The 14504-nt window shown below is 45.0% G+C and overlaps 1 protein-coding gene across 1 annotated transcript in view; it reads left to right on the top strand.

The window, feature by feature from the left end:
* POU2F3 (POU class 2 homeobox 3) overlaps positions 1 to 14142 on the top strand; it is a 42332-nt gene extending 28190 nt beyond the window's left edge. The window contains exons 5-14 of the mRNA XM_019474029.1: positions 2331 to 2435; positions 4036 to 4138; positions 7407 to 7489; positions 7642 to 7824; positions 8213 to 8354; positions 9247 to 9383; positions 10667 to 10828; positions 12418 to 12484; positions 13038 to 13170; positions 14103 to 14142. Coding sequence (XP_019329574.1) covers positions 2331 to 2435; positions 4036 to 4138; positions 7407 to 7489; positions 7642 to 7824; positions 8213 to 8354; positions 9247 to 9383; positions 10667 to 10828; positions 12418 to 12484; positions 13038 to 13170; positions 14103 to 14142 — 1155 coding nt within the window. The remainder of the gene's footprint in view (positions 1 to 2330; positions 2436 to 4035; positions 4139 to 7406; positions 7490 to 7641; positions 7825 to 8212; positions 8355 to 9246; positions 9384 to 10666; positions 10829 to 12417; positions 12485 to 13037; positions 13171 to 14102) is intronic.
* The last annotated feature ends 362 nt before the right edge of the window (positions 14143 to 14504 follow it).

Below are 14504 nucleotides of genomic sequence, written 5' to 3'. Positions count from 1 at the left end.
TTGGGAACCGGTCCTTTGCCAAACCCACCTCCCGTTCTCATATTGTGTGATGCTGGGATGCAGCTACACACCCCTTTCACCCTGGAATGCTTCCAAATCATTCCGCTTGGCAGCTGTAAAAATTGATTTCAGTTTAGAAATGGCTCGTGCTTCTTCAACACTCCACTCCTATTGGGATCATAACTTAGGCGGGATCAAGTGCCTTGTTCTCTAAGACGTGGATATCTTTTCTTTTTGGGACTGTTCAGACTTGGATGACTGCATTGTGCCAGACAGACATAAATGAATTGCAAGCAGGGGTAATTTATTTATTTTTTATATTTATTTTTACTTTTTGGCTCGGATGACTTTTTTTTAATGCACCCTCAGAAAGAAAAACGCGCATAAAACCATTTGCCTGCAGTGGCTGGATGGCTCAGGGGTTACGGTGTGTTCTCCTGAGCCTTTTGTCTAACATTGAGTAACTTAGACACTATCCGCATTGATAGTGGTCAAGAAGATCTTTCCATCTGATTTTTTTCGCCAGGCTAAGAGGGATGATCATGCCAACCTGAAAGGTAGGAAAGAACTGGAATTCATAGCATGTATAACTTATTGCAAGGAGCTAGTATTATTGCAAAATTAGTTTTAGCAGTGTCCAGAGCTATAGTTGTAATGAAAAGAGATGTTGTAATTCTCTTCCCGCTGCGTAGCACCTTCCAAAATGCAGAGGTTAATGTTACAGGGCCAGCTCCCTGCACTGCAGCTGCGAGCCTCTTGTGATACATTTTCTCCTTTGCTCTTGCTCCTGTGGAGATTTGTGTATTTGTTTGCTTTAGCCAAATTGAAATAAAACCTCCCTCAACCAAAAATATTCGCTTGGGCCATTGTTTTTAGAAGCTGAATTTCTTGTCCCCCTCTGCTGGTAGGAGGTTGTATGACCTAAAGTCCACATCGGCACTGCAAAACCCTGGCAAACGTGACTCCGCTTGTCTTCTGGGGGATGTTGGGCTCGGCTGTAATTTCATGGGAGATGGTGAGGTTCAGCCCTAGTAGTAAGAGTGAATCTGCAATGCTGAGCCCGTGGACAGGGTTTTCAAGACCTGTCCTTTCTGGTGTCCTCCTGGTTTTTCCAGTTTGTGGAAACTGGAGCCTCTTCTTGCACTGGAAAGGCTTAGATGAGGAATGGGACTGATGATGTGAACCTTGTTCCAGGCATTCCCACGCTCAGGAAAAACTTGAGCCTAAGTTTGGAAATTGTTTGCTTGGATCTTTTCTTAGAGAAAATGTGTTATAAGAACTCTGTATGACTTTTGTCTCCTGTGCATGGCATCTGCGCGTAGACACTCCTCAGACAGCTTTCAGGAATTAACCTAAAAACTCTCTGCACGTTCCCCTCTCTCCTGTCCCAGTCAGCCTTACCAAAGGATTCCAGCTAGTACGAAGTGATGTAACAGTTTTTTGCTTTTTTTTTAAATGTAGTAGCAATGTTAGATATTAACATGGAGACTATGGAATAAACCAGACACAAGGATTCAGGTCTGGTCCCAGGGTAAATTCTTCTCTTAAGAATGTGGACTCAGAAATCATGATTTTTTTTGTAGACAGGAATCTTTCTTGAACATTAAAGTAGGTCAAAATGACCACTGGACAAAGGGCTGACACCTGTGAAGTTTTCTAGTTCTTTCCCCACAGCTTGTTCTAGCTAAGGAAGCAGATTTTTCCTTGCCAGACCAGTACAATTTCTTGTTGTTTTCTGGTAGAAGCTGAGCAAGTATGTTTGGTGCCTGGGGTGCTGCGTGTTCAAGTCTGGAAGATTACACTGCTTTTTGAGGTCTTTCACTTCATGACCTTTCCTTTCCCATCCCCTTGTACTGTTTTCTGCTACCTGCAGAACAAAATGAGAGGCTATCTATAGCCAACCCTGCCATCGGGTTGTGAATCATGATCTGTAAAGGAGAATTGCTTCGTGTCTCATAACTCCACAAAATGCCTCAGTGTTTTGTCTGAGGAAAGCACTCGCATGCTTTAAACCTTGCTAAGTCACTGGAACTTGGTTACTTCCAAAAGTGTTTTAATAAATGCGTTTTAATTGAGCAAACTGCAAGCCTCCCCTTGGCTTGGCAGGGCAGGAAACCTATGTCCATGTTATAAACTGGAGAGCAGAAGTGGGGAATGACCATGCCTTTCTGTAAAGCCAGGGATGGAAGCAGTGAGTCCTGACCTCTAACTTTCTCTGAAAGGAGCCCCTTCCCGATCCCTTCCAGCCTCTCAGACTCCTAACTGCCCCGCACCTCCTGCATCCCCTTGTCTCTGCTCCCTAATGCTACAATTACTTTGCTCTTTTTCAGATTAAAACCGAAGACCTCAGTGACTCCTTGCAATCTACAATCCCCCCTAGGTCAGGTCACCTTGTGCAGGGATCATCGATGATGCCCGGAAGCCAAATCGCGGGGGTAAGTGACTTCGCTGCTTCAGGGATCCAGAATTCTGAAATGGCACTGGTTAGTGAACCTCCGGAGAAGAGGCTGGGTTTGAGACACTTGCCAACCTCAATGATTCTATGATTCTATGATTCTATGCCTTTTGACAGTGGCAAAAGGAGGCTTGAGAGTGTGATGGACACTAAAATGGAAAAGAGAATCTGCGTTGGCAAAAGTCAGCTTCCTCCTCAGCCTCTTTCCTGCAGAAAGTTTTACATGGGTTCAAAGGTAGACTGGACATGTACTTGGAAAAGATTTCCTTTGGGGGTTTACTAAGTAGGCAAACCACACCATGCTCAGGAAATCCCTTGAATTGTATTTTCGGTTGGAGGCTGAGACAACACCAAGGGGAAGTGTTAGATATGCTTGCCCTGGTCTTCCTCTTTCATGAACGTCTGGTTAATGCCATTGTCGGAGATAGGATTCTAGGCTAGATTAACCCTTGATCTTAACCACTGTGGCCATCCTTGAATAGGTTGCCTGAAATTGATTTACACCAGAGAAGACATTAATTCCTTGAGGGAATTTTTTTTTCCTAAGGAAAAAAATTGGAGTTTAGCACTTAACTCTTGTTAAATTCTAGTGGGAGTTAGATGCCAGAAGGCCACGCAGCTGCTCAGTAATCTCTTCCCTCATTCTTCCGCGGGGTATTCAGATCCCTTACACAATTTGGGGACTGTTCAATTTCCCCAAAGCTTCAAAACAGTTCTTGAGAAGCTCAAAGAGCTCATCTTATTGAGTAATGAGTTCCTTTAAAAATGTACCTCTAAAGAGAGTTGGTCTTATTGGGGCATTTTTTGGGGGTGTGTGTATTTGTCCCAAGCAAATGCAAACTCTTATCCCCTAATCCCAACAAAGGACCTGAGGCTGGGACCCCAGTAATGTGAAAGAGCGCTAGGATGTAGTCCTCATCTCTCAGTACCTATTGCCTGCTCTGCTCAGTGCAGGGGAGGGGAATTCCTGGCAGCTATGTGGCAAAGAACAGGAAACATTTTCACATCTGATCACTGTGCCCATTGCAATGCGTTTGCTGTTGGTGCAGAGAATCAGGTGCTGCTGGGTATTGCTTCTTTCCCATCTCAGCACATGGCTGGATGGGAAATCAGCCTTCTCTGGAAAGTAGGCTCTTGGTGTTTGCAACATGGGACAGTCAGCTTCACTTTCCTGTGTAATTTTAGGGCGTTCACTCTCTGGAAATACATTATCTGGAAGAAACTGAAATCCAAGAGGTTTCACTGTTACTTCTAACAACCAGGTTTTAATTGCCAGTACCTCAAAAATGTCATTTTCAAGAACTGACTTTTTCAGGTAAAAGTAGGCAGTTCTCCATGTGGATGTCTGTGTGTGCACAGAATTCTTCTTATACAGCTGAAAACTTCAGATCTGGAGTACCTCTGGATCTGTAGCTCTCCAGTGCATGAATTACACTAATCCGGTGTGTTGGCAATTAAATGAAAAGCGTGAACGGGGTCAAGGACAGTATAAAAGAGCAGGGAAGTTTTATAGGAGAGGTGATGCTGTGTGAAGAGCAGACATCTCTGAGTTTTCTTGTTCCCTTTGCTTTTCCTTGTAGGATATGAGCTCTCTTCACACCCTGCAGCAGCTCGTATTGCTTCCTGGTCATATGCAGTCAGTTCCCCAGTTTCTTCTGTCTCAGTCTCAGGCTGGGCAACAAGGTAAGAGCAATAAAAGCTGAAAGGGGCATTGTTATAAGCAGATACATATCTAGGAAAAACCTCCTTCCTCATGACTATTGCTTTTAATCTGGTCTGTGACGTTTTCCCAGCATGATGATGTCTGTTCCCCTGCTATGTTACCAGCTGCATTTTCCCCTGCTCTTCCCCCTGTGCTGGTTCCCGCACCTGGGATGATGATCCCAGTAGTTGCTCTGGGAAGGGTCCAGTTCAGGAGGTGCTCCTGGCATCTGTGGCTTGTGTGCGCCGAGAGTGCCACCTTGGGGCCAGTCTTTGCAGACCTGGTAGGGATCCCACCTCTGAAATTCAGGACAGCATCTGTTTGGCTTTCAGCAAAACAGCAAGGAGCCTGCTCCTTGGGGAGCAGTTGCAGCCTGCCTGGGCTCCCAGCCTCGCTGGGTTGGCACTCTTCATTTCTTCCAGATAACTGATGAGAGGTTGAGCTGATCTGCCGAAGTACCTTAGAGGGAGAGTAAATCCAGGGAAGGAGCTGAGCTGCTCTGGTGGAAGAACGATGCTGGAAGGACTAGAACAAACAGGTCTAACTAGCCAGGAGCAACCCGCGGATGAGAGTTGAGAGGTTTGGAGTTGCCAGTGGTTGTTCCCAAATCTCGCTCCAAGCCATGGGACAGGAGAGGACAGGAGGTCTAACTACTTCTGAAACACAGTGTAATCTGCTCCATGAAAGGGATGAAAGGACTGAGGGACTGAACTCAGTGCTTGAGAAAGTCCTTGTGTTCCTATTTTTACTGCCGATATTTTTTATGGCATTTCTCCAACAACTGGGATACAGGCATGCCATTGATTTTTATGCTGCTTGTGGACAGACAAATGTAGTCTTTGATCCCTAACCTGACAGAGGCAAAGGGACTTCAGTCCTTTGCTCACATTCTTGATTTATTCCAGCACAGAGGTCCCTCCGTATGAATGAAAATTCAGAATTAAAATCTTAATATCTCTGCAGCTTGAATGCAATGGTACATATGCCCCAAAAGAAAACTATTATATTGTAGGCAAGTGGGAAACCTACTTCTCATTGACAGTATATAAGCTCTTCTCTCTGCCAAATGATGCTGAGTGATGTATAAAGAAACTACTTGATGTATACATAACAATAATCGAGAATTAATTTGTTTGAAATGGCAGGGTCAGGATAATCTATTGCTTACCATCTGCTTTTATTCATGTGTAATAGGAAACACATTATACTGGAAAACAGAACTTGCTTCCTTTTATAGATTTAGAGTTTCTTCTGTTATGTGACTTCCTTTGGCAGCTATAACCCCTCCAACAGATGGCCATTTGTTTGGCCATGACCCCTTTTGGTTCCAGACTTGATGAAGACTGGATATTCTGGCCAGTAGCCAGCTCTTTATGCAAGAGCACTTCCATTTGAATAGACGATTGCCAAGTTTTAATGACCCTTTGCTGTGTGCATGCACAGCCACTGGGGAGTGAAAGTGAAGGCACAGATTTGTTTTGTGGAATTAGCTGTTTGGTACAGATACAGATGGACCGTTCTACATACCGAAGAGATGCACAAAATATTCCTGAAGTTGTCCCTTGGGCCGTTATGGGAACACCCTCAATGTTCCCCGAGTTCTGACTGATGGGTACATCAGTTCATGGATTTCATGGCCAAAGGGACTTGGCTGTGGGCTTAACCTTTCCAAGAGGACACAGGTTTTGGTTTGAGTTTAGTGTTTTAAAGCTGTTTTTAAGCCAGATAAGTTGCCAGGTCTGATTCATTATGCCCTGATGTGATTCATTGTGCAGCCCTTTAAACACCTAATGCTGGCACGCTTGAATAAGGGGGTGAGAGCTCTATGCTGTAAAGGTGGAAACAAGCAGCCAGGTAGATGCTGGCAATGCTGTCAGCCAAAATATTGCTGCTGAAGTCTTCATCTTACAAAAACACAGCCTTGGTCTCATCAGCTGTCAAACCAGTGATTCCTGAATCCAGTCCGTAATTTTCATTTGAGCTAGAGCTTAGCTTTTGCAAAGGTGTTCAATCATGATTTTAAAGACTCCAAATGACAGAGCATCCGCCATGTCCCTAGGCAAGCCATTCCAGTGATTAATTACCTTCACTGTTAAAAATGTGCACCTCATTACCAGCCTGCATTTGAAATTCAAAGTTGTTCCAGCATTACAGAAGGCTTATTGAAACACCAATCTAAATAAATAAATGGGATCCTGCACATTCAGATCTAAATTAAAAAAGGAAAGACAGAAAGAGAGAGAGGGGGGAGTGATTGATTCTGGAGATGATCTTTTTTCCTTTTTTTTTTTTAGCAGAAGTCCATAAATTTCTATAGTTTTCCCTATAATTGTCAGTTACAATCAATAGAATATATTGATTGCCTCAAGAAAGGTTATAAATCCTCACTAAATTCTATAGGCTTCACCCACAACAGACTTGAAGAACCTAACTAAATGTCTAGGGAACTACACTGCTTCGGTCGCTACTTAATCCTTTAGGACATTCCCTGTAAGAGATATAGGCTTGTACTTGGCAGTTTGTCAACTAAACAATTACGCAGTCTCCATAAATACTAGTTTTTGTTAGTTTTATAGATTTCCCTTCTTTTTTCCTTTCATCATTTTGTGTCAGTTTATATATTCCAAAAGAAGTTCAATTTATTTGAAATACAGTGGGGTAGAAAAGAAAGGGTCAGGTGGCTTCAAAATGACACTTCAAAATGAAATGTATAGTAGAAAGCAGAGTGGGTAGGCTCATGAGATTAACTGTAGGATCAGGATTTTTTTAACAAGATCAAGTGGCTGAAAGTTGGAGTCAGAAAAGCTTCTATTGGAAATAAGATGCACATTTTTTTAATAGCTACAATGATTAAGCACTGGGAGAGATCACCGCTAAGGATGTAGTAAATTCTCTGCTGCTTGGCATCTAAAATCAAAGTTAGATGTCCATGTAAAATGTCTATGCCCTAGTTCAACCTCAGGTTAATGAGCTACAGGCAGGAATCAGTGGGTGAGATATTTTACCTATATCACATTGTAATAATCCCTTTCAGGCTAAAAAGCTGTGAAAAGAACCCTTCCTTTCTCATAGTCCAACTCAGAGCCATCCACATTTGCAATGGCCAAAATTCTCATATTTTGAACAAGAGCTAGTTGATGTTTTCCATTCAGAGCTTCGTGAGTCTTTCCCGTGCAGAGTGATGTTCAGCTGCCTAGGTGCTGATGAAGGAGCTGGTCTGATCAAATGCATCTCTCTTTCTCTCCTCAGCTTTGCAGCCAAACATCCTCTCCTTCCCTCAGCAACAGGGCAGCCTTCTCCTCTCCCAACCGGGACCCAGCCTGGCATCACAGGTAACTTGCCTCAATGTTCAGTCCAACATACAGTCCCACCCTGAGAAGCACCCATCTACAAAAAGTGCTGCTTCATTAAGGGCAAATGGCAGAGGAAATGGTATGCTTTTCTAGTCTTGTGACTCTATGCATCTCTTTTGTTGTTTTGACAGGCTGTGGGCCGTTCTGGACTCCCTGGCTCATCGGTTGAACCCCACCTGGACGTACCCCAGCATTTGCAAGTGGCAAAGCACCTAACTCCATCAGGAGCATCTGAGGAACCCAGTGACCTGGAGGAGCTGGAAAAGTTTGCTAAGACTTTCAAACAAAGGCGAATCAAATTGGGGTTCACGCAGGTGAGCAGCCTCGTCAATGGGAAGGGTGGTGTCGCTTGTGATGTGGACATGTGGGGCTGGGGGAGTTTGTGGCAGAGGAGTGGATGGAGGAAGGGCCGGATTGGATACAGTTTGGCTTTCTTTGGAGCTTCCCCTTCCAAACACATGAAGAGAGAAACCCTTCCTAATACATCGTTACCATGACCTCATTTTCTGCACCTTCTTCAATACACAAAGGCTCAGGGGTGTGGGGCAGACTCCCATGGGAAGAGAAGTCACTTTCTCTGGAAGGCAAGTCATGGAAACTAGGCTGCACCTATTCTGGAAGCAGCCTGGGAGGTGGTCTGACAGCAGGAAGCTGTGAGGGTTTTTTCTGAGCTCATGTTGTGATTCGGATCTTCTCTGGCAGGGTGACGTTGGACTTGCCATGGGGAAGCTCTATGGCAATGATTTCAGCCAGACCACCATTTCCCGCTTCGAGGCTCTCAACCTGAGCTTTAAGAATATGTGCAAGCTCAAACCTCTGCTGGAGAAGTGGCTGAGTGACGCAGGTAGGTGACATTACATGCAGAAACGCCACCAGTCTTGGCCAGGACGAGAGGATCCATCCGGGAACCTCCAATAAAAGCCAGGAAAATCAGAGCTGGAGCTGAGACCTCTCAGAGCCGTGGCTGGGCTGGTAACAGGCTGCTTTCCTCTGTGGATCACACAGCGGGTTGCATAGCAGCCTAGATATCAAACCACATCTGTCCTTTCTCTCTGGCAATATGGGATTCACATTGCAATTTGGTGTCTGGGGCAGTCCCTTCCTGCATCGCCTCTTGCTCTGTTGCATGGCCTAAGGCAAATCGCTGGGCTAGTCCATTCAGTCCCTCCTTGTGTAAACTGGAAAGAGTAGGAAGGGATTCCTAAAGTGCTCAGAGATCAGTCCATGAGCAGTAATTAGAAAAAGAAGGTATCACTGCAAGGGGAATCCTCAGTAGTAGCAGTATTGGGCTGGTGTCCTCTGCTGGCTGCAAGCCACTGTAGGAGTGGCATTAGCCTCATGTGCTTCGGGAGTTGCATGTTTGACCAATTTGTGTCAGGAGGTGTCTCAGCTACAGGAGGCCTGATCCCGGTGGTGTAAGTCAACATCTTTAACTGTGTGAAAGTAAATCATTGGAAAATGCGTGGTCCCCATCAGAGCAGGCTGGAAATCAAGCTGGAAAAAGGAAAAATAGTGTATTGATTAAAATTTTAGCACTTTCATTTGTTTCCTGATTTGGACAAGGTCATTGATGGATTTAGGACTGTTGGAGCAATTTTAATCACCATCAGAGGAAGGATCCGCAATGTAGGAACATTTTATTTAGTTTAGGAGGTACCATAGTTCCCAGAAAGGATCTAGGAATAAAAAGAACTCATTATCTTCTTCAATATCTCTCTTCCCCTCCCTTTCCCCAGAATCTGCTCCTTTGGATTCTTCCATGAGCACTTCCAATTCCTACCCCTCAGTGAATGAGATGTTTGGACGGAAAAGAAAGAAGCGAACCAGCATTGAGACCAACATTCGCTCCACGCTGGAGAAAAGATTTCAAGATGTGAGGGGAAAATCTTTCAATGTGTTGTGAACTCTCTCTGCATCTGGCATTTGCTAGGTCATAGTAGCACTGCATTCTCAAATAGGGACATCTCTTTTTGTGTTTGTTTTGATAGCAGGTTAGAAAACCCTTGAAGGGGTTAACAGGAAAAGTGTCAAAAACAAAGAAATCAGACCCAATTATTTCCTTGGTAAATGTTGTTTTAAAGGAATTACAAGTTCATCACCACACCTCCCCATCATCTTCCACCGATCAGTGCCCTCGCCAGAGCTGATCTCCTGCACCCACCTCTTCTCATTGCGAGTTGCGGGCGTGTGTCACGGGAACTGTGTGGCCACGGTGCAGCACGGAAATGGATGCCCCCTTAAGCAGGTCTTGTGAGACCACAGAACTAGTTGCTCCACATACTGCTGCTGAATCATTTCAGAAGTGGAGCCTTTTACTTTTTAAGCATCAAGATTTTCAAGAAAAATCACTACAGAGAGCAAACAGAGCTTTAAATCAGTAGGACTAACTTGTCCATTGAGAATTTTTCATCAAAACTGTTTTTCACCAGCCCTCCTTTTTTCTTGGTTTCTCCCTCATATCTGATCATATCAAAATTTCCTCCTACGACTGTTAATGAGAACAAAAGACAATCATTGTCAGGTCATTATGGGCACCTTGTTTTTAGCTACTATGAGGCATTCTTTGTAATGGGAAAACTGTCTTGGCATCTCTGTGCTAGGTATTTTTGACCCTCAAGTCTCCAACTCAGATCAAAACCCATAGAGCTAAATGCTGTCTAATACACCAGAAAATAAGTGACTCAGAAGAAAGGATAGGTACAATTATTTCCCTTTATAAATGAGGGATGGAGGAAGAAAGAGAAGAAATGGCTCTTCTGAGATGGTGCAGGTAGGCATACAAACAGCACTCAGAGCTTGTGTGTCCTGTGTAGCGCTAAGAAGACCACCAGCCATAAGCTTCCCCCCAAGCAATAATTTAGGGTCCTGTTAAGATCAAAGAGCATGGTGCTTTATACAATAACAGGGCCAGGTACTGTGACTCATCCCCCACTGATTCCATGAGACTTGACGTTGAATCAGAGGCACTTTCTGGTTCACAGAAATAATCTCTCACCCAAATATTTACCCTTTGTCTTAGAAGCAAATTTTCTCCCCTCCCCAGTTTACAGCCAACCCCACCCTTGTCCTCTGCCTTTCCAGCAGCAGCAGCATACATTGATGCTGTAAGTTACAGCTCTTCAGGGCTTTCTTTAACCTCCTGCCCTTTCTCAGCAGAACCCCAAGCCCAGTTCAGAGGAGATATCCTTGATAGCAGAGCAGCTCTCCATGGAAAAGGAGGTGGTTCGGGTCTGGTTCTGCAACCGGCGCCAGAAGGAAAAACGGATCAGCTGCCCGATGCCATCCCCCATCAAATCACCTATCTACAATTCCAGACTGGTGAGAGATTTTGGATTAAGGAGTTCTACATGCCATCCCAGACAAGAAGGGAAAAGGCGAAGGGTGGGGTGGGGAATGCAGCAGGGTTTGCTGGAAAAGGAAACAGGACAAGACATTTCCTTGTACGTTCAAGTCCCTGAGTTGCTTGCAAGCTCACTCCACAGTCCAGGGGGGGATTACACCTGCAGGAGTGTGCAGAGGGACAGCTGGGCTAGCCACGGATTGGGCATATATTCAACATCCTAACTTGAATGGAATCTCACGCCCGCATTTACAGAACATTTCTTTTTATTCTATTAATGAAATCAATAGAAAGAAAACACAAGTTTCCTGGAAGGCACAGGTCAGTTTAATTGTAGGATAATTTATCCAAATAGTGGTGCTATCCCAAAACCTTTCACCCTGAGATTGGTAAATAAAAGCTTTCCAAAGTTAATGGAGGAGGAATCAGCATTCCATGGAATGAGAATTACATCCACTCATGTCAATTTAGTTGTTAACTCTGAAACCTAATGGTAACCATTTACATATCAGTTTGTTGTTTTACGTCTTTGCAGAAATGCAGAATACACTCCAGTAGTGCTAGCTGTCCTTCTTTCATGTTGTACATTCACATTTTGGCAAGTGTATTTTCAAGAAACTCTTGTGAGAGTTGGTGAAAGCGTGTCCTACTATCAGTGGCTACCGTGGATAATGAGCTACTATTGCATTTCTGCTAGTTAATAGTTGCTTAGTTGCTTCCACATATAAAAGTGGCAGGAACCTCCCTACGGTGTTACGAGTGCTGGAGCACATGTGAGTGGGAGGGAGAGCACATATTCGCAAGCAATATTTTATCTTGAAGTCTTCTGGGTTTTGGAATTATCCATCAGAAGGCAGGAAAACATCACAAGAAGTTTGGTCGCTTGTTGCACAACACATTTGGTCGACAGTCACAAACACAAAATGCTGCTTGCAAGCCATGAATTTTTAAAGCAGTAGCTTTGGTGAATAGTTTTCCTGTGAATGCATTGTACAAAGTATGCCTTTGCTCATCAGTCATTCTGAACAACGTGTTGCCTGTAGTTAAAGTATCACGGTTGAACAATAAATGCCCCAGGCTTGCTTTGATTGCAGCCACCAAATTCCTAATTGTCACCTGAGAATTCTCACCCATCAAGAACTCCCTAAAGGAAAAGGGATTATTTGTGCCCAAGACCAGAGTGTGCTGGGAAGTTTCAGACTAGGAACATCCAGCCTGAAACATCCAAAGGGCAGTGGCTCCTACCAACCGGATCTCAGGACTTCCAGAAAGTTTGGCTTGTGTTTGATAATTTCAGGCTTTTCCATAGCTGATCCATAAATTTAGACCTGTGTAGGGAGTGTCAGGCACATGTAATACTCATTGTGGTTTCTTTCCATGGCCCTGGATATGGGAATGGTGCTTCTACCCTAGAGTATGAATAGTAATATCTGTGGGAGCCTCAGATGTAGATAAGAAGTCTGCCTAGGAGCCAGCACACTCTAAAGGGAATGTGAAAGGAGTGGCATTTTGTGATCTATACTCTCATAGTGCCAACTGCTTACTGTTTGCTTCTGTTTCTCTCTAGGTCTCTACCTCAGGGTCCTTGGGGCCCCTCTCCGTCAATCCGGTGCATAGCACCATGCCTGGGACTGGTAAGCCTTGAGAAACCTGCCTCACTCACCATTCCTTCCCTCCTTCCTCTGCTCTTGCTCTCTGACTACTTGGTTTCTAGGTCACATTTGCAGGCCACTCTTAATAAGACCCTTGGGTTTGGCCAGGGAAAGTATCCCCACATAACCAGTGTACAAGGGATAGGAACAGCAGAGTCTTTCTCTTGGCTGGAACAAAGGCATGGAAAGCTTCCTGGGGATGATAACATTCCCAGGATAATCCTAGGCAAATTTTACGGGGTGTTTAGGTTTGGGAGCCAGGCACACCTAGAAGCCCAACGAGAGGAGTGCCTGGGGGTTCTTCAGCAAAACGTTGTCAGATCTCCTTCGAGAAGTGCGATTCACAGAGAGAGCAGTCCTGGAGACCCCCACCTTCTCTGTCGCCGGGGCACAGATTCTGCCTTGCTGCTGCAGGGCAGACGGTGAATCAGATAACAACAGGATGGGTACAAGATATGGTGGAAGTGTTTGGGCTTGGGCTGCCCTTGGCAGGAAAAGGAGATCCCAGTCTTATTCTGCTTTCTCTGCTACACAGTAACATCATCGTGTTCCCCAGGGAACTCCAGCAGGCCCTCGTCCCCTGGCAGTGCACTCCATGCCAGCAGCCCCGGCACAGCCCAGAGCAACTCCAAAGCTGCAATGAACTCTCCCGGTTTCAACTCTTCAGGGTAAGGCAGTGGGGGCCCACAGCTCGCTCCTTGGCAAGGGCATCGGAGGGCTTGGGAGACAAGCAATTGGGACCTTAGAGAAGAACGTGCAAGCCCTTAGAGACTCCAGCAATGTGGAGCTAACGTGGTGGCACGTTCTTACATGAAGCTTCACATCTAACCTGAAGCTTCTTGGGATATGGCTATTTTTCTGCTTGAAGATAAATAGTAAATCAAATTTTGCCTGAAAAACTTTGCTGGTTGAAAAAAGGGGAAAAAAAAAAGCGCAGCCAAAGACCTGAATAGAAACACTGGCCATAAGGACTGTCCTAAACTAACTCTCTGTGTGGAGGAAGCAGAGGAAGGCTTATTTTGCTGCTTCTGCTTGGGTAACCCCCTCCACAGCCAGTTTTCTCTCCTGCGGTGCCACCCAGAGAGCTCTGCTGCAGAGTAACTGTTCCACAGTGGCAGATGAAACAAGAACAAAGATTTTCCTCTGCCCTGCCTTTAGATGCTACAAAAGCTTTAAGCCACACGTATGGGCCCAGAGCCCTTCTGGTTATTTCACTGAACGTGCCTCTGCCACAGTCTGTGCTGCTCAGGCCTCTCTGCGCTTGTAGTTTCTGCTACATCGCACCAAGCGTGCTGCGTAAGTAGGAAGGCAACAGAGAGCAGAGGGCGTTACCCATAGCTGCTGGGCTTTCTGAGTCATGGATCATCCTGTGCCGTGAATCAGACCTCCTCTTACATGGAGGAAGTCCAACAGCCAGGTAGTATGTGAAATCACGAGCACAGTGGAAGATTTTGCTGTGAGCTTCCTACAGGAGCAAAGGATCATTTGCTGGCTGCCAAGTCAAAGTAAGGTTACAAGTGGAGTAATAATGACTTTTATTTCAAGGGGAAACTGTTAACAACATGGCAATTGTAGCTCTTATTCCCTGTGTTGCAAACAGATCTTGGTACCGATGGAATCAACCTACCTACCTCCACTGAGATGACTCCTCCATCATGTGTAAAAGGAGCTCTGACTTCCAGCTATGGACCAACTTCTCTAGGAACAATGCTTGGGGCAACATCTGGCGTTCCAGTGCCTTCAAAATGCTGCCAAATGAAGGTCTTGTTTAAGAGAACCCATAGCAGCAGAACTCTCCAGGGACTCAAACTGCAGCTGACCTTCCCCAAGGATTCTCAACGCCAACAGTGACATTATAATACTCTTCCAGGCATTCACTTCAAGAATGAGCCCTTGCTTAGCACTATTAGCATGAAACACTGCCCTCTGCTTGCAAATCTCTGCATTCACACTGGATTGCCTGGCAATCTCTAATCTGGAAGGATTTCTATGTCAGGACCCT

Source organism: Aptenodytes forsteri, unplaced genomic scaffold, assembly GCF_000699145.1.
Source record: "Aptenodytes forsteri isolate BGI_AS27 unplaced genomic scaffold, ASM69914v1 Scaffold760, whole genome shotgun sequence".
In the NCBI taxonomy this organism is placed as follows: domain Eukaryota; kingdom Metazoa; phylum Chordata; class Aves; order Sphenisciformes; family Spheniscidae; genus Aptenodytes; species Aptenodytes forsteri.
Note: the sequence above shows the minus strand (reverse complement) of the source record. Positions and strands in the feature narration are given on the sequence as shown.